Raw genomic sequence first — 20,060 nt, 5'->3', positions numbered from 1 at the left:
AAGTCTCAGGAAGAGGCAATCAAGTGTTAGTGTAAAGCTGCAACGAATTCACATTAAGGCATTTACAATACATATCACAAAAAATGGGTAACAGATACAAATATTGGGTATGAATGTGTAGATTGGTAACAAATGCTATATGGAGGCAGGAGTTGATGTATTATTCAGTATAGTCAGTAACCCATAATAACCAAATATCTATTTGACATTGTTTGACCTTGTTGCCTGTGTTGATTTATCACAACAGAGACAGCAACCACATTACCAATAAACTATAGAAAATTGGCTGTTATCCTGCCTTGCTTCTATACATTATCATCTTGCATATCTTCTTGTGATAAGTGATCTGTGAACGTCCAGGATAGAATAGGCCTTCAGTAACCCATGCTTGCCATAAAAGGTGACTATGCTTGTCGTAACGGGATCAGATGGTCAGGTTGGCTGACTTGGTTGGCACATGTCATCGGTTCCCCATTGTGCAGAGAGATGCTCATACTGTTGATTACTGGAATATCAACTCACTCACTCATTCGCTGTTGTAATAAATAACAAAAATAACGAAAAATACTCCTTTTGAAAAAAATCATGAATGTTCAATTTTATGATCATAAAAGTAAAATTTGATTGACTGATTATGTGAGTGAATCAGCCCCAATTAGAGGTTGTATTCTAAGACTTTTTGTCATATTTGATAGTTCTGATTTTCAGTTCAATCTGTTTTTTGTGTTTACCAATATATGGAGCACTTCCTCATTGGTCTGAAAATATTAGAAGAAATTTAATCAAAGAAATTGTTTCTTAAACTGAAATTTTACTATTGATTTAGCATGTATCAGATTTATGAAGTGCACGATGTCAGCGTTTCTCTGTTCCTCCTGCTAGCTAATTTATTCTGTAAGCAGCTGCAAGTCATCTTTGTCTAGGAGCCCCGACTAGGCCGATGAGAGTTACTTATGTCAACTTGAATGGCAAAGCCATTGCCCATATGTGACACTGGGTTATTAAACTGACCAAATGATAAACACAGACATGCAAGTCTGGGTGCAGACAGGGAATTGACGTATATGTAAGACAGGCACATCACAGCAGTCCTGTGTCCTGGTCATTGGTTATTTGATCATGTCATCCTGGACTTGATTTACCCTTTCATGAAATCTACCGTAATGAGGACTGTGCTAAGTTTGGACAAGATAGCTGAAAATAGCTCAGTCGATACTTTCTATTGATTGAACATTTCGTGGACCGCCAGAACGATTTATGGGATGCTTCCAACTGGTCCTGGCCCTGCAGTGCTGTTATGTCATACAGGATCAGCTGGACAGGAGTAGAGGGCTTCCTGTTGTAGTAGTTCCTCACAGTGTAGGGATGCAAGGCAGGTGATGAAAATCATGAATCAAGTTTGAATCATTGATGAAGTGAACATTTCATTCTTATTATTACTGACATCCACATTATTATTGACCTCCAGTCACAATATCTGACAAACTACTCATTCTGTCCTGAAATCATATCCATTCACACATTTACACATTCCTACTCTCCTCAACTGACCCACACACTTGTCCCCCACTGACCCACACACTTGTCCCCACTGACCCACACACTTGGCCCCACTCCTATTGAACCACACACTTGGCCCCACTGAACCACACACTTGGCCCACTGAACCACACTCTTGGCCCATTGAACCACTCACTTGGCCTCACTGAACCACACACTTGGCCCCACTCCTACTGAACAACTTACTTGGACCCACCCATTGTTACAAAATCAAGCTGGAGCTCCATCCAACTGAGAGACCCTGTACCTTGTATCACAATGATCAATGATCAAGATTAGTAAGATGTCTTGTATCTTGTATCACAGTGTTCAAGATCAGTAAGATGTCTTGTACCTTGTATCACAATGTTCAAAATCAGAAAGAGATCTTGTATCACAAGATCAGTAAGACATCTTGTACCTTGTCTCACAAGATTAGTAAGAGGTATTGTATCTTGTATCACAAGATAATTAAGTGAGACTCTTTTACTTTTCAGTTAACATTCAGAAAACGACAATAAGAAATTCACCCTTGAAGCAGTTGCAAACAAATTGCTTCTATATTTATCCCAACCATCAGAAATAGAACTGTTTTTATCTCTTTACACAGCTTCAGATCCTTGATTATTTTGTTTTGGTTAATCTCTGACCGAGTTGTTTCTGTTGTGACATGACGTAGTGGGCTGAAACCTCAAATTATTCCAACTCCGTCTTTTGAATGGAAATCATTGTAGCTTTATTGACTCTTTGGTCTTCCCCTGTGAATGAAGTAAGCTCAGCTCATGGCGATTTTCATTCAGCTTGGTAATATAGTTAAGCTGTTTACCAGTTCTGCTGGTTTTACTTGTCTCGTGGCATGCTTTGACGTCATTCGGCGCCATCCTGCAAGAATCCATTCAAAAATCAATATGTCCTGCCTGGCTGTTGTTGGCTGACTGATGGCAGGAGTGGAACTCATTCACAGAACCATGTCAGCTTAACTTACTACATACAAGTGTGTGTCTCAGCATACATTTTCTTTATGATCCAATAGCTGACACTGATCCCGTCAAGGTAGTCAGTCAATATTTGATGCTGTTATCAACTATGGGCGGTCAGTTTGTTTATGTGACGGTTAATAATCAACCGTATACACCTGGTGGGAAGTGAAATGATAGGTACAATGTTATCTGTTGTGGCCAGTAACCAGGGTACACAATCCAATAATATATCAAAGAATTTTCAAAGAGGGCACTGTTAAAGGATCAATGAATGAAATTTCATAAAAGTGTCTTTTAAAGGATGGAGGAACATTGAAAGTAGGGTGATTGAAGAATTGATGAAAGTATTTTGAAACAGTGTTAAAGAATGAATGGAAGAATTTCATGAAAGTGTCTGTCACCTGATGTTTACTTATTGTGAGGTGTGCCTCCATGTGTAATTGTATTTGAAAAAGCTATACTTTAACAAATCCACATGAAGATCTGGGTTTGAACACCTCCTCTGAGCAACCCATGCTTGTAATAAGAGGTGTGGACTGATTGATGTGGCACACTGACTTGGTTCACACATGACATTGTGACCCAGCTGCAAAGCCATGTGCTCATGGTGTCAGTCACTGGATTGTCTGACTCAGACATTTTTTACAGAACACCATCATATAGCTGAAGTATGTCATAAATTAACACACTCAAACTTCAGTTTGTGAATTTTTGCAAATATCTATTCAGTGATTTTGAATAGATGGCAAAACAATTCCCTGAAACATAGTAATGATTGTAAATGCTCAACCGTAAATCCAAGAGTTATTCAATAAAGCTGTTAGTTGGAGCAGCTGGGACCGTGCATTGCGCTTCCTGTGTGCTGTGTCGGCTAGTGGCCTTAGTGCCATGCTACCCCAGGTATGACCTGTCGTGTTGCCTCGGCAACAGACCCATGCTAATACACCAGGCTTTGCAACAGCACATGTTAAGATGCAGTGTATCATGAACTCCCCTTCCTGTTTGGTCATCTGTTTATTCAGTAATGTGTCTATGTGCTGTGGTGATTAGCAGTCGTAATACACACTCACCATATTTGGTGTTTTCTTGCTGGGATTTGTGTCAATATTAGCCACGGAAGGGAAACTGGACCTGAAGAGTGAGTGAGTGAGTGAGTTTAGTTTTACGCCGCACTCAGCAATATTCCAGCTATAAGGCAGCTGTCCGTAAATAATCGAGTCTGGACCAGTCAGTCCAGTGATCAACAACATGAACGTCGATCTGCACAATTGGGAACCGATGACATGTGTCAACGAGCCTGAACACCCGATCTCGTTAGTCGCCCCTTATGACAAGCATAGTTGCCTTTTATGGCAAGCATGGGTCGCTGAAGGCCTTTTCTACCCCAGGACCTTCACGGGTCTGGATCTGAAGACATGACAATAGGTGAAATAGTAAGGAAATACTGAACAGCTCAGCTGATACTCACCTCACTTGTCTCACCATGTCAAGTATAGTCTGTCATTCATACAAAACCAGGACACTGGAGTAGCCTAGCATTCAGGCTTTTCTTTCTTAAATACATTCAGGCATAGATTTAATTTTGGCCTGTACAGGGATTAACCTCACTTAACTCACACAGTGCTGACTTAAATGAGTCTTAGTGTTGACTAATTCATGTCTTAACCCACACATTGTTGAATTATACAAGCCTTAACCCATACATTGTTGAATTATACAAGTGTAAACGCACACAGCATGGACTTATACAAGTGTTAATCCACACAACATTGACATATACAAGTCTTAATCTACACAATATTGACTTATACAAGTGCTAACCCACACAACATTGAATTCTACAAGTCTTAACCTACACAACAGTGGCTTATACAAGTCTTAACCTACACAACATTGACTTATACAAGTGTTAACCCACACACCATTGACTTATACAAGCCTTAACCTACACAACATTGACTTATACAAGTGCTAACCCACACAACATTGAATTATACAAGTCTTAACCTACACAGCACTCACTTATACAAGTGTTAACCCACACAACATTGACTTATACAAGTCTTAACCTACACAACATTGACTTATACAGGTTTTAACCAACACAACATTGACTTAAACAAGTCTTAGCACACACAACATTGACTTATACAAGTCTTAGCACACACACCTTGAATTCTGCAAGTCATAACACATTTTGACTTATACTGGCCTAAATTCACACAATGTTGACTTATCCAAAGCTTAGCTCACAGTATTGGCTTTTACAAGGCATAATTCATGAAATGTTGACTTACTTAGCCAACACATTGTTGACTTATACTGTTCTTAGCTCAAACAGTACTACAGTTTTTGACTCCTGTATTTCTTTACAGACACATTGTTCATTGATACTTGGCTTAGCTTTTAGCTATCCCAGTATATATTCCACTATCAGTGTATGGAACATCACAGGTATTCCAGCTGATGGTTATATCTGACAGTAGACTCATCAGTCTTTTCACTCTTTTTGTAGAAGCTATCATACTGAAATATTTACAGTTAACTTTTGACAATGCTCCATACTGCTCCGTAGATTTAACATGATGAGAGGTAATAATGGGGACTGACATCTGTATAACATAAGTCGTGTTCATACAGACTCTGTATATACGACAAGTAGATAGCATCCCTTCTGGTTTGGGAAACCAGGACACTAGTATTCATTGGTTGAAACAACAGGATGCAATACAGATTACGGCTTTAATCTTGACCATTTGAAACTCTCTGTTAATCTTCAAAGTACAGCGTGTGGGTATGGTGGACTGCATGTCCCCTCATACCTGAAGTGTTGGAGTCCATACTGACAGGCCGACTATGTATTCACCTCAACTCACCTCCACTGGAGGGTATGTCAAGTCTTGCAAAAATTAACCATGATCATACAAAATTATCTGATAAATGAAACTTATGATTATAAAATAGTTCACTGCAAGGCACCATTGTAGGCATCCTCAATATCTCCAGTGTATACATTCTGGTAAGTCGCTACTAGTCCTTGGATGCATCTATACATCTATAGCTCAGCCCAGTTTTTTGTTACCTCTCAAATTGCTGGCGGTGCATTCTCACAGTAACATATGTCATATTTGGGATTTCACTTTCTTAGTAAAGTACAAATTCTAGAACTTTTTTTCGGTTGAGTCCCATCCGGGATTCGAACCCGCACCCTCAGAGTCAGGCACCTAATCGCCAGCACACAAAGTCAGCCGCCTAGCCTGCTCAGCCACCGCAACTTCCACAAAAATGAAAGTCGGACAACTGCTAGTCTAGACTGCGTACTTTGTGTACCCCTCTGATGAGTGTAAATTGGCACGGCTCCCACGGCCGAAAGCTATGATTACACGATGCCATTTAGAAAGTGGTCAAATGTAACATATGTCATATTTGGGATTTCACTTTCTTAGTAAAGTACAAATTCTAGTACTTTTTTTCGGTTGAGTCCCATCCGGGATTCGAACCCACACCCTCAGAGTCAGGCACCTAATCGCCAGCACACAAAGTCAGCCGCCTAGCCCGCTCAGCCACCGCGACTTCCACAAAAATGAAAGTCGGACAACTGCTAGTCTAGACTGCGTACTTTGTGTACCCCTCTGATGAGTGTAAATTGGCACGGCTCCCACGACCGAAAGCTATGATTACACGATGCCATTTAGAAAGTGGTCAAATGTAACATATGTCATATTTGGGATTTCACTTTCTTAGTAAAGTACAAATTCTAGAACTTTTTTTCGGTTGAGTCCCATCCGGGATTCGAACCCGCACCCTCAGAGTCAGGCACCTAATCGCCAGCACACAAAGTCAGCCGCCTAGCCCGCTCAGCCACCGCGACTTCCACAAAAATGAAAGTCGGACAACTGCTAGTCTAGACTGCGTACTTTGTGTACCCCTCTGATGAGTGTAAATTGGCACGGCTCCCACGACCGAAAGCTATGATTACACGATGCCATTTAGAAAGTGGTCAAATGTAACATATGTCATATTTGGGATTTCACTTTCTTAGTAAAGTACAAATTCTAGAACTTTTTTTCGGTTGAGTCCCATCCGGGATTCGAACCCGCACCCTCAGAGTCAGGCACCTAATCGCCAGCACACAAAGTCAGCCGCCTAGCCCGCTCAGCCACCGCAACTTCCACAAAAATGAAAGTCGGACAACTGCTAGTCTAGACTGCGTACTTTGTGTACCCCTCTGATGAGTGTAAATTGGCACGGCTCCCACAGCCGAAAGCTATGATTACACGATGCCATTTAGAAAGTGGTCAAATGTAACATATGTCATATTTGGGATTTCACTTTCTTAGTAAAGTACAAATTCTAGTACTTTTTTTCGGTTGAGTCCCATCCGGGATTCAAACCCGCACCCTCAGAGTCAGGCACCTAATCGTCAGCACACAAAGTCAGCCGCCTAGCCCGCTCAGCCACCGCGACTTCCACAAAAATGAAAGTCGGACAACTGCTAGTCTAGACTGCGCACTTTGTGTACCCCTCTGATGAGTGTAAATTGGCACGGCTCCCACGGCCGAAAGCTATGATTACACGATGCCATTTCGAAAGTGGTCAAATGTAACATATGTCATATTTGGGATTTCACTTTCATTTTTGTGGAAGTCGCGGTGGCTGAGCGGGCTAGGCGGCTGACTTTGTGTGCTGGCGATTAGGTGCCTGACTCTGAGGGTGCGGGTTCGAATCCCGGATGGGACTCAACCGAAAAAAAGTACTAGAATTTGTACTTTACTAAGAAAGTGAAATCCCAAATATGACATATGTTACATTTGACCACTTTCTAAATGGCATCGTGTTATCACATTCTCACAGTAGCCAATCAGATAGCAGATGCAGCTGCGAAGGTTTGTTCGCAGTGCGAATCAGATTTGGGGAAAATTATACAGACAAATTGGCAGGTCTGAAATTTTTAAAATATATATGCAAGAACTCCTACTACCTCATTCAGAGTACCACTGCATCATTTGTGCTGCCTAGTTTAATCAGTTAGTTAATCTAAAAAGTGAAAGTGAGTTGTGATTGGTTCGCTCTACTACCCAGCGTAGACACCTGATTGGCTAAAAAGCCAAGCAAGAGAAGTAATAAATTCATCAGGCAGAGCCGTAGATGCATCCAAGGTAAGGTGAAAAGTTACTAGAATGTATACTCTGGAGATATCGTGGATGGATTGAAACTTATGTGTGTTAAAAGGAAAGACATCATTCTCATGTATTTCACTTTCAAACTCAATTTATTGGAATAGGGATGTGTTGAAATGTATTTGATATGTGTCTTTACATTATTATGCCAATATATTACTGCTTTCCTTCGGGATTTCCCCAGTCACTTAACACATGATCGCTGAGACACAATGTGAATGGGCTAAGTCCATGGCAGCGGATTAATGATAAAAACCATATCTCAGCTGTGATGTGCTTGAAAATTATGATGGAACAAGGAGTTTGCTGACAGCTGTGAACGAGCATTCTGCCCAGGTAGAGCACATTTAATCACTGGGCGCACACATTTAAGCTGCTGGAAAGGGAAGCCAAGTTCCTTGATGAACACCCAGTTGTCAATTTTTTTTTTTTTTTATTACAATAAACACCCTTTGCTGATTAAGTATGACATATCTTGTCAGGTTGTACTGCATAAGTGGTATAGAGGAGATCTGCCCTGCCTGTTCAACTGATACACTGGACAGCTGGGGCAGAAAGGCTGGCCCACGGGATACAGTGGGTCTGTCACTTAACTGGACCTCCTGTAAACCCAGTTCAGTCCATTCTGCCTACTGTGGCCAATACAACCCATGATACTTGTTACTCCAATACAACCCATGATACTTGTTACTCCAATACAACTCATGATACTTGTTACTCCAATACAACCCATGATACTTGTTACTCTAATACAACCCATGATACTTGTTACTCCAATACAACTCATGATACTTGTTACCCTAATACAACCCGTGATACTTGTTACTCTAATACAACCCATGATACTTGTTACTCTAATACAACCCATGATACTTGTTACCCTAATACAACCCATGATACTTGTTACTCCAATACAACCCATGATACTTGTTACTCTAATACAACCCATGATACTTGTTACTCCAATACAACCCATGATACTTGTTACTCCAATACAACCCATGATACTTGTTACTCCAATACAACCCATGATACTTGTTACTCCAATACAACCCATGATACTTGTTACTCCAATACAACCCATGATACTTGTTACCCTAATACAACCCATGATACTTGTTACTTCAATACAACCCATGATACTTGTTACTCCAATACAACCCATGATACTTGTTACTCCAATACAACCCATGATACTTGTTACTCTAATACAACCCATGATACTTGTTACCCTAATACAACCCATGATACTTGTTACTCCAATACAACCCATGATACTTGTTACCCTAATACAACCCATGATACTTGTTACTCTAATACAACTCATGATACTTGTTACTCCAATACAACCCATGATACTTGTTACTCCAATACAACCCATGATACTTGTTACTCTAATACAACCCGTGATACTTGTTACTCTCACTGACCCATGAAGGTCCGGTTTTGAATATTGGCCTTCAATAACCCATGCTTGTCACAAGAGGCGGCTAACGGAATCAGGTGGCCAAACTCGCTGGCTTGGTTGACACGTCATCTGTTTAGAAAATGTGCAGATTAATGCTCATGCTGTTGATCACTGGATTGTCTGGTCCAGTCTTGATAATTTACAGATTGACACAATATACCTGGGATAGTGCTGAATGTGACATATAACTAAACTCACTCACTCACTCACTCACTCACTCACTCACTCACTCACTCACTCACTCACTCACCCACCCACCCACTCACCCACCCACTCACTCACTCACTCACTCACTCACTCACTCATTGTTACTCTCATTACAACCCTTGTTACATGGACCACAATCCGTGTTACACAAACACACCTATGTAACTTGCACATTATAAACAATAAGGCCTAAATATTATGATATCATCAAGGACAATATCATTTTGAGAGTTGAAATCCAAAACGTCTGTTTGCTGTTTACAGCTCTGTCCTCATGAACAAAGCTAGATAATGTTTAATGTTGGCAATTTCCCCCATATTTCCATAAATGATTGAGATAAATCGTGGCTATTTTACTGACTTTGATCTTGATGTCCCACCCACGTGTGTAATCATGGATTACAGATCCACCATGGCAGGAGCTGGACCAGGGAGCGTTTGTTTCCCATGGTGCACCTCCAGCCTAAATACCATGTTGCCACAGTAAAGAAATTAAATCAAAGAAATATCAGAGAATTGGAGAAGATAGGCAAAGCAATGAAATCTTCTCGTAAGGCATAGGACATTGTTTAAAGCAGAGTAGACTGTAAGTGTCTGCTAGAATTTCTGTATTTATAGTGTATTCTGTGAGTATGAGGCAAGTATCAGCCACCAAACAACCTATGTGACACTTTATTTATTGCACACTCTTCAGATGTTCTTCCATCCATTTTGTCCTGGTAGTAACAGCAATAAAAAAGTGATGTACTAAAATGTATCTCAGGTCAGGGAGGTAGTCATTGCCAAGATCACATTTACTAAAACACCATTCCAGACTTGTGGAGCCCAGACAGATCCTTTTGTGAAGTTAGATGTCAATAAGCATTGTTCAAACAAACTGTCATGATATTTTAGATAAAACATCACAAAACGAAATGATTTACTATAGGAAATTATATATCCAGAACTGCTTGGCCTTGTTTTGTGTGCAGTGATGAGGATTACCATCTACGTTTTCTCCTGAACAAAGTGGGTAATTGTCGTCAGCTGTACAGGTTTGGTTTAAAAAATTCCTAGTAGAATAGGATTTAATAAATTAACAAATTTAACGCAATGATTGGAAGAATTATATTAATATTGCATTATTCTGGAAGCAAATTTTAATGATTATGTTTAGTAGCATAATATGCATAGCAGCCTGGTACAGCTGAAAGCTGGATGTTGTTTATGGGACAATTTGACAAGTTACCGTTATGTTGACATAATGTAGACAAACTTTAACAAGTGATAATATGGCTTTTATGATTAATGCATCCATTCTGTGTCACTAAATGTGTGATTTAAGGCGTCAACTGTAGTAATCTGGCCTAGCCTGCAGCAGTTGCTGATCTAATGCCTTTAACTTGATCCACAAGTTTGCTGAATTAATTGTGAACAGTTTTGTATAAATAATTTAGTGAAAAAAACATATCTCCAGACATACAGTGAACACTTTCTAGAACCCAAAAGCGTAATTTATGATTAAGTTACATATGTAATTTTGTATATTCTTTAACATGGTATTAGACATTGTGTGCTCTCGGTGATCACTGGGAATAGTGAAACATGAGCTGATTATAGCCCACAGATGTACATCTGTGTTTTACGGGGAATGCTTGCAAAGCACTAGATAAAGTCTAGTGACTTTGACTTCTACATATTATGTTATCAAATGTTATATTGTATCTGTACCATATTGTCATCAAATGTCATATGTTTTTTACTGTGATATGTATCATTGAGCAAGAAGTCCACAGCAAGTCAGGTGACCTTTGGTTGCTAATTCTTGACACATAATACATGTATTGAGCTCATTGTTACATACGTCCAAACAGTGCTTGCGTAGGTGTTTTGATTGTTGATAATGAGAAAATTATACATTCCTCCAACTGTGCCCTTGATTCTGTAGGTTTGACCTTTCGACAAGGACAGTTAATTTCATCATCATGATAAAAATACGACAGTAATTGGTTTTGTGCGTATCAGCAAATATTAAACGCTGAGAATTGCACTTGAGTGAAAACAAAATTGATGTGCATGTCACAACATTGCGTAGTGGGACTTTTGAGCAGCTGGAAATGGTGTTTTCATGGCAATCATGTTACTAAGTCAAATTGGACAGAATTATGTTGGAATTATTGCCTTCACTCTCTGGGTAACTCCACTTAGAATTCCATTTGATGTAGCCAGTATTTTTAAGCTTGGAGATGAATTTGTCCAGGATCACCATGTCAGCTCTTTCAAAGGAGGATTGAGTGCTCATTGCCTGGACAAGGTGCGCATCACCAGAATTCATTTCTTTGATCTTCGTTGAAGTGTGTGAGGATCAATTCAATTTCTGCAAATTATTTTGACTTAAATGGGTTTTCATCAGTACGTTTGTGTGAAAATGTTATATTTTGTTTCTTTCGTTATTGTAGCTGGTTGAAGACCAGCTGAACTATTGCTCCATAGGACCAGCTCTCCTGTATATCTTTTTCACATTTTTGTCATGAACTGAAGAGACACTTTGACCACTTGAACCGCAGAGTTAAGTAGATCATTCAAACAATTTTAATTCTGTTTTCTTAATCATCATTCAGCAATGACACATGCTGAGACACAGTAGAGATCACGTGCCTTTGAAGTAGCTGCCTTTGGTTCTTCAGCATCCGGATCGGACCTGTTGAGTCGGTTGTTCCTTGATTTGCTTTCTACACAGGATTTATTATCAGGATCTTCAACTGTCAGTGTATAACAATCTACAGTCAGTCATGGTATATGATCTGGAATCACTGCATCCTGATGTCGCCTCAGCACAGATGTGGATTCAACAGCCAATCATATCGTCTTTGTTCCTGTGAAGGTTCTAGCTAGAGTATTGGCCTTCAGTAACCCATCCGTGTTGTAAGAGGCAACTGTTGCGATTGGGTGGTCAGGTTTTCTCACTAGGTTGACACATTTCATCGATTCCCAATTGTGCAGATCAATGCTCATGCTGTTGATTACTGGATAGTCTGGTCCAGGCGTAATTATTTACAGAGTATTTATAGCTTGAAATATTGCTGAGTGCAGGATAAAACTAAGCTCACTCACTCACTCATATTCCAGTCAGTCTCATCCTCACCCTTGAACCTTATGGTTTGGTGAGTTTAGTTTTTTGCCGCAGTCAGCAATATTCCAGCTATATGGTGAACCTTATGAGTCTAAAGTGTGTTTAAGCAGAACATATGTGCAGGTGTTCCATGGGGTATTGGATAGGGAGTGGGTAACATGCTACACAATGTTCCCAGTTGTACGTGAAACATCTCTCAACAAAGTAAACAGATTATTGCTCATATTAAAGCTTGTCTCAATTATGTTAATACATAATTTGATTGGAGTGCTATTTGTGATGTCGCATCTGTAAATTGTAATGCTGTTAGATTCACATCAAACCTAGTGTTTTGTCTAGCTTAGACATAATTTCATTTTCCTGGTTTATGGAAATTTAACAACACCTCTATATAATAGGCCTTGCAAAGGATGTTTCACCCATCAGACATTCAAATGTTGTAGCATGTAGCCTAATGTGTGATAAGTAGGAAGATTCTGAATGGTGAAGTTTGATGTTAAGGCTCCTTAGTTTAGCCTAGATGCTGAGTGTTTGTTTGACTCGATGTTGTGCATAGCATCAGTAGACTACCATTCTAAGTGTGATCAGGATGGTCCAGTTGTCTCAGGTGCTGCCATTCATTGTGTATGTTGGCATGGCAGAAACCCACTTAAAGATGTGAACCCCAGATTTCTTGGTTTGCTGGTACCCTCACTCATGGGTTTCACCAAAGAGGTGAAAACATAAGAACTGCATCAATTAATCACTACAGTTTAGAGAAGAATAGAGTCTCGATTCTGTTTCTACTTATTGTGAACTATCAGGCATATATGAAGTCATACTTTTGTCCAGAAGACCTTTCATTACCGAGTACTTTATTATTAATCACTGAGGTTTAGTGAAGAATAAAGTTTCTATTCTATTTCTGTCTAATGTGAACTATTGGGCATGTATGAAGTTAGAGATGGATGTCATGATGGACTTGCTTGCTGTGCTGGTAGCAGTGATTAAAACATCTAAATATGTTCAGTTGACCTTTCTCTGAGACATGACTGGTGTACTTCAGAGTCACTTACAGCATTCATTATATGTAAACATTTGTGACACAATAACAGGACAGCCTCAAGTTGTACAGTTTGTCATGTTGGAAACAGGCTCCAGGTGTACAGATGAGGGGTACAAAAAGTATGTGGACTGTCAGATGTGGACTAATTCCATTTGTAGAAAGCTAGGTGTGAGTCCAAAGTTCATACAAAAAGTGGAAGAAGCTGAGAAAGTTTAATCATGTTACCACTTAACTTAACATATTGCACAACTCAGATTACCTGGCAAAGGTTTCCATTCAGTATTCCTAATGCCAGCATGGATTGTTCAACCTTAGAAATAAAGGTTTGATGTGACAAACACATAACACGTTATGTTATATGCATGTGGAGATGCTGTGTGAGAGTCAAATGAAAAAATAATTTAATTGATAATACGTTGATTAATAATTGCTACCTTGCACTGTGGATTTGTCCAAAGTTAGTGTTTGTGTGTGTACGTTTACTTCCACAGACTGAATGCAGCCATATCCTGGCATATAGGGCCTGTGTGAAAACAACATCCTTTGTTCAGAGCATTAAATGACAATGCATTGATTGATTGGTTCATTGTTGAGTTACTAAATGAATGTAAAGTTACTGAAATATTGAGGGGTCACAATGATGAGTACATTTCACAATTAATTCCAAGACAATGTTTCATCATTGTTGATCAATGTGAGGATGTGCCCTTATACTATCATGTACACTTGAGGCAAACCAGTGAAGAATTCGGGAATATCATCTGGTTACACTGGAATATTTCATAACACGAGCAGCAACCAGTCTGGTGGAATTGGTGTAGATCAGTGACCCAGTTACGCCAGATACAACTGATGAGTCAAAAAGTGTGACACCCAAGTAATCTTCCCTTGTCTAAGATTGTTTCCAAACACGCAAGCTGTCAGAATGCTAATAAGTACCTTGTTGGTGACAATATATCAAGTGCTGTCTATCCTACATCCCAATAACCCAATTAAACATGATGGACCACACCCCAAATCAAGGGAGATAATCCCCACAGACACAAAGTGAAGCTTGAGATGCAGCAGGAAATGTTAGGCAGATGTGAAGTAGTATTAATCTATTGACCTTTCATAACATCAGGTGTATATTTCTTAGTGGGTATCACTTGGATTACAGGAATAAGTAATGTCAGAAACTTGTTGACAGAGCTAGTATGAAGCTGATGCCTAGTTACAGTATTCCATCATACCCTCCTACTGGCCGGAAGGAATGTACATGATGTAATATGCATATTTAAACATAAATTATGAATTACCGATGGTTATGCACAGCATTCAAGAACTATCGGCCAGGAGACCCAGCGCCAGTTGTTATTGTGTCGGGCTGGCAGTTTCAAATATGTGCAGGCCCTTATGGCCTTCAGGAAATAATGTCTTTTTTTGTCTGTAAATTATTATTTTTCAGTTGGACCGTTTCCTCCGTTTTTACTTTACGAACTCTCGGGAATCATCCACAATCCATCATGTTACAATAACTTATGGCTTCACTTCCTGGTATTTCAGCACTTTGGCGTGAAATGTCAACACCAGTCTAACAAATACAAACTCCTCTGTGTGCCACAGGCTTCGCTTGATTTCATAGAAACAGTGTGAAACTGTGTACAATGTAGTCTATTTGTTTTTATTGGTTTACCTTTAACCAAATGGGCCTGCAGATTTCATTCAGGTCCTGTAGATTTCAAAGCCTTTAGGTAGCATAGGCCTTGATGATCAACTGGTAAATTAAAGTGTTGCAAACACTAGTGTAAGAAAAAGAATAATACTTGAAATGGTGATGTGTTGATGTAAACAGCAGATAGCAGACGAGTGAGAGGACACAGATGCAGGTGGAGCAGAGGGAGGTTTGGCAGATATAGGTACATATACAGGTGGGCCAGCTGTAGGTGCAGATAGAGGTGGGGCAGATGCAGGTGGAGCAGATGGAGGATGGGCAGATGTAGGTGTAACAGATATAGGTGGGCCAGCTGTAGGTGCAGGTAGAGGTAGGGCAGATGGAGGATGGGCAGATGTAGGTGCAACAGATATAGGTGGGCCAGCTGTAGGTGCAGATAGAGGTGGGGCAGATGCTGGTGGAGCAGATGGAGGATGGGCAGATGTAGGTATAACAGATATAGTTGGCCATCTGTAGGTGCAGATAGAGGTGGGGCAGATGCAGGCAGAGCATATGGAGGATGGACAGATGCAGGCAGAGGAGATGGAGGATGGGCAGATGTAGGTGTAACAGATATAGGTGTGGCAGCTGTAGGTGCAGATAGAGTTGGAGCAGATGCAGGTGGGGCAGATGCAGGTGGGGCAGATGTAGGTCAGGCAGATGCAGATGGGCCAGTTAGACATGGGGCAACTGTAGTTGGGGCAGATGTGGGTGAGGCAGACATAGGTCAGCCAGATGTTGGTGGTGGAGATAGAGGTTGCTGCAGATGGAGGTAGGACAGGTGGAGGTGGAGCAGATGCAGGTGGGGCAGATGAAGGCAGGCCAGATGCAGGGGAGGCAGATACTGGTGGGACAGATGTAGGTGGTGCAGATGAAGGCAGACCAGATGCAGGGGAGGCAGATATTGGTGGGACAGATGTAGGTGGTGCAGATATAGATAGGTTGGGGTAGATGGAGGTAGGACAGTTACAGGTGGGGCAGATGCTAGCCGATGGAGGTGGGACAGGTGGAGGTAGGAACAGATGTAGAAGGGTCAGACAGAAGTGGGTCAGATGTAGCTGAGGCAGATGGAGGTAATATATTGTTAAAGCAGTGCTGACTAGCTAGCTGAAAATCACAAGTAATTTGTTCTTTATTTAATGCACACAAATATGATCATGTCAATTATTAAGGTGTTAAAAATCAGTTTGCAAAGGTTTCATGATATTTATTATCTCCTGTCACACAAAAGAATAAGGAAACAATACAAATGTAGCATTTGACATTCTCTGACAGGACACCCAGTGTAGCATTCTGAGACAGGACAGTCAAGACACACATTCTCAGACAGAACACCCAAGACAAACATTCTCAGACAGGACACCCAAAACCATATTCCCAGACAGGACACCCAAGACAACAGTCTGTGACAGGACACCCAGTTCAGCATTCAGAGACAGGACACCCAAGACAACATTCTCTGATAGGTCACCAAACACAACATTCTCAGGACGCTGGATGCAACATTCTCAGACAGGACACTGAAAAACAACATTCTGTAAAAGGACATCGATCACAACATTCTTAGATAGGACACTGAACATTCTCTGAGAGGACATCCAACACACCACTGACAGGACACCGAACACAACATTTTCTGAGAGGACATCCAACACACCACTGACAGGACACCGAACACAATATTCTCAGAAAAGACATCGATCGCAACAATCTCTAAAAGGATATCCAACACACCACCAACAGGACACCGAACACTCCACTATATACTACTCTGATAGTATTTGTCCAGCCAGAATACACATGGATCAACAGGTGAGGAGTTACCTGGATGAAAGGGCAACGTATCTACAATCAGGAGGGGAAGCAGTTAACCCTCAACTCCCAGTTTACATGTCTGTACAGCAATGCCAGTCTGCTTGCTGAATGCGTTAGCTCATGGGAGAGACCCTCAATATGCCATTCTCTGTTTCATGTTTTAATGGACTAACACACGGCTGGCAAGTTCTTCATGCACAACTCACAGGGTGGTAGTGTTGAATGAGAGCAAATACATAGATTCCCTGGGCAGATGCACCAACTGGAACTGTTAGCTGAGTAGGATCAGGAGTGTGCTTTAAAATGTCGGATTAAGGAAATGTTAGATATAAGTAGTGATGATCAGACTTACTGTGAACGTAGATTTATAGGTTTGGAAACCATGTAACAGAGTGGAGCTGAGTTAATCTAGCTGCTGTTACCAAGCAGGAATTTAAGGACCCTCACTTCAGTGACTGAAACTGGGATTAGATGAACACTGGCATGAGTGAGTGAGTGAGTGAGTGAGTGAGTGAGTGAGTGAGTGAGTGAGTGAGTGAGTGAGTGAGTGAGTGAGTGAGTGAGTGAGTGAGTGAGTGAGTGAGTGAGTGAGTGAGTGAGTGAGTGAGTGAGTGAGTTTTACTACGCATATGTCTCAGCAGGGGACACTAGGAAATGGCTTCACATCTTGTACCCCCATATGTGGATTTCAAGCCATGCTTTCAGTGTGATGAGTAGACAGTTAACCACTAGGCTACCCCACCACCCAGAACTGAGCATGGATATGTGCATAGTAGGGCCTGTTTCACCATTTTATCTCAATCTAGCTTGGTCAGTACCCTGTGAGGGAATGGAATTAACCACAGATTAAGCCATTAGGGTACCTGGTATTTGTACCCCAACAATAAATACTTCTTGGTCAAATAATGAAATTTATTTTTGTGAAATCTCCCACCTCCTATTGAATGTTTTATTTGATGGCAATTTCACAAAACTATTAAACACTTTCTGAATTGATTAGAGGTTTCAAATCACAATAATCACCTTTGACTGAAGCAACATATTTGTGAAACCACTTTCCCTCTTTCACTGACCCACTGGTAGACTGACCCAGTCCATGATTTAGGCCCCTCACACATTTGCTGCAGTTTTGTCATGTCTATAAATAGCTGCAAGCTACCACAAGTCCTCAGATGACCACCAAAAGGTTTACAAATAATTAGGGGTCACTCACAGTACAAACAATAAGGACCTTAATTCCTCATTGCCCTTTTGAGTGGTAGTGGCGTCTGTTGACACTTCTACAACAGAGCTGAACAAATAGCCACAGAGATTTTGAGAAAGTCCCTGTATATCTTTGTTTACGTTTCCAAGAAGCTCCTCAGCTATGTGAGATAAGTGAAGCCACTTCTCAGAAACACTGCATGCTCAACTACCAGGCCGAGACTCTGTATCATATTCCACTTCCAAAGGTGATCCATGGCAGTCATAAATTAAGTATGATGGGCTTTTGAGAAACTGATGTAAATTCAGTGTGCGCTTTAGGTTATTTAGAGTTTATGTACAAAGAGTCAGTATTCCAACAGTCAAGACACACATTCTCAGACAGAACACCCAAGACAAACATTCTCAGACAGGACACCCAAAACCATATTCCCAGACAGGACACCCAAGACAACAGTCTGTGACAGGACACCCAGTTCAGCATTCAGAGACAGGACACCCAAGACAACATTCTCTGATAGGTCACCAAACACAACATTCTCAGGACGCTGGATGCAACATTCTCAGACAGGACACTGAAAAACAACATTCTCAGAAAGGACATCTAACACAACATTTGCTGACTGGACACCAAACACAACATTCTGTAAAAGGACATCGATCACAACATTCTTAGATAGGACACTGAACATTCTCTGAGAGGACATCCAACACACCACTGACAGGACACCGAACACAACATTTTCTGAGAGGACATCCAACACACCACTGACAGGACACCGAACACAATATTCTCAGAAAAGACATCGATCGCAACAATCTCTAAAAGGATATCCAACACACCACCAACAGGACACCGAACACTCCACTATATACTACTCTGATAGTATTTGTCCAGCCAGAATACACATGGATCAACAGGTGAGGAGTTACCTGGATGAAAGGGCAACGTATCTACAATCAGGAGGGGAAGCAGTTAACCCTCAACTCCCAGTTTACATGTCTGTACAGCAATGCCAGTCTGCTTGCTGAATGTGTTAGCTCATGGGAGAGACCCTCAGTATGCCATTCTCTGTTTCATGTTTTAATGGACTAACACACGGCTGGCAAGTTCTTCATGCACAACTCACAGGGTGGTAGTGTTGAATGAGAGCAAATACATAGATTCCCTGGGCAGATGCACCAACTGGAACTGTTAGCTGAGTAGGATCAGGAGTGTGCTTTAAAATGTCGGATTAAGGAAATGTTAGATATAAGTAGTGATGATCAGACTTACTGTGAACGTAGATTTATAGGTTTGGAAACCATGTAACAGAGTGGAGCTGAGTTAATCTAGCTGCTGTTACCAAGCAGGAATTTAAGGACCCTCACTTCAGTGACTGAAACTGGGATTAGATGAACACTGGCATGAGTGAGTGAGTGAGTGAGTGAGTGAGTGAGTGAGTGAGTGAGTGAGTGAGTGAGTGAGTGAGTGAGTGAGTGAGTGAGTGAGTGAGTGAGTGAGTGAGTGAGTTTTACTACGCATATGTCTCAGCAGGGGACACTAGGAAATGGCTTCACATCTTGTACCCCCATATGTGGATTTCAAGCCATGCTTTCAGTGTGATGAGTAGACAGTTAACCACTAGGCTACCCCACCACCCAGAACTGAGCATGGATATGTGCATAGTAGGGCCTGTTTCACCATTTTATCTCAATCTAGCTTGGTCAGTACCCTGTGAGGGAATGGAATTAACCACAGATTAAGCCATTAGGGTACCTGGTATTTGTACCCCAACAATAAATACTTCTTGGTCAAATAATGAAATTTATTTTTGT

The 20,060-nt window shown here is 40.9% G+C and overlaps 1 protein-coding gene across 1 annotated transcript; it reads right to left on the bottom strand.

Annotated features, from left to right (window-relative positions):
* Window positions 1–15,295: 15,295 nt before the first annotated feature.
* LOC137288016 (uncharacterized) lies at window positions 15,296–18,137 on the bottom strand. Its single transcript, XM_067820375.1, has 2 exons — window positions 18,129–18,137; window positions 15,296–16,282 (listed from the first exon to the last, which is right to left on the bottom strand). Exons 1-2 carry the CDS (start codon window positions 18,135–18,137, stop codon window positions 15,296–15,298), a joined length of 996 nt encoding a protein of 331 aa, XP_067676476.1.
* Between the last annotated feature and the right edge of the window lie 1,923 nt (window positions 18,138–20,060).

This window comes from Haliotis asinina, chromosome 6, assembly GCF_037392515.1.
Source record: "Haliotis asinina isolate JCU_RB_2024 chromosome 6, JCU_Hal_asi_v2, whole genome shotgun sequence".
In the NCBI taxonomy this organism is placed as follows: Eukaryota; Metazoa; Mollusca; class Gastropoda; order Lepetellida; family Haliotidae; genus Haliotis; species Haliotis asinina.
This window is presented reverse-complemented; position numbering and strand designations above follow the sequence as displayed.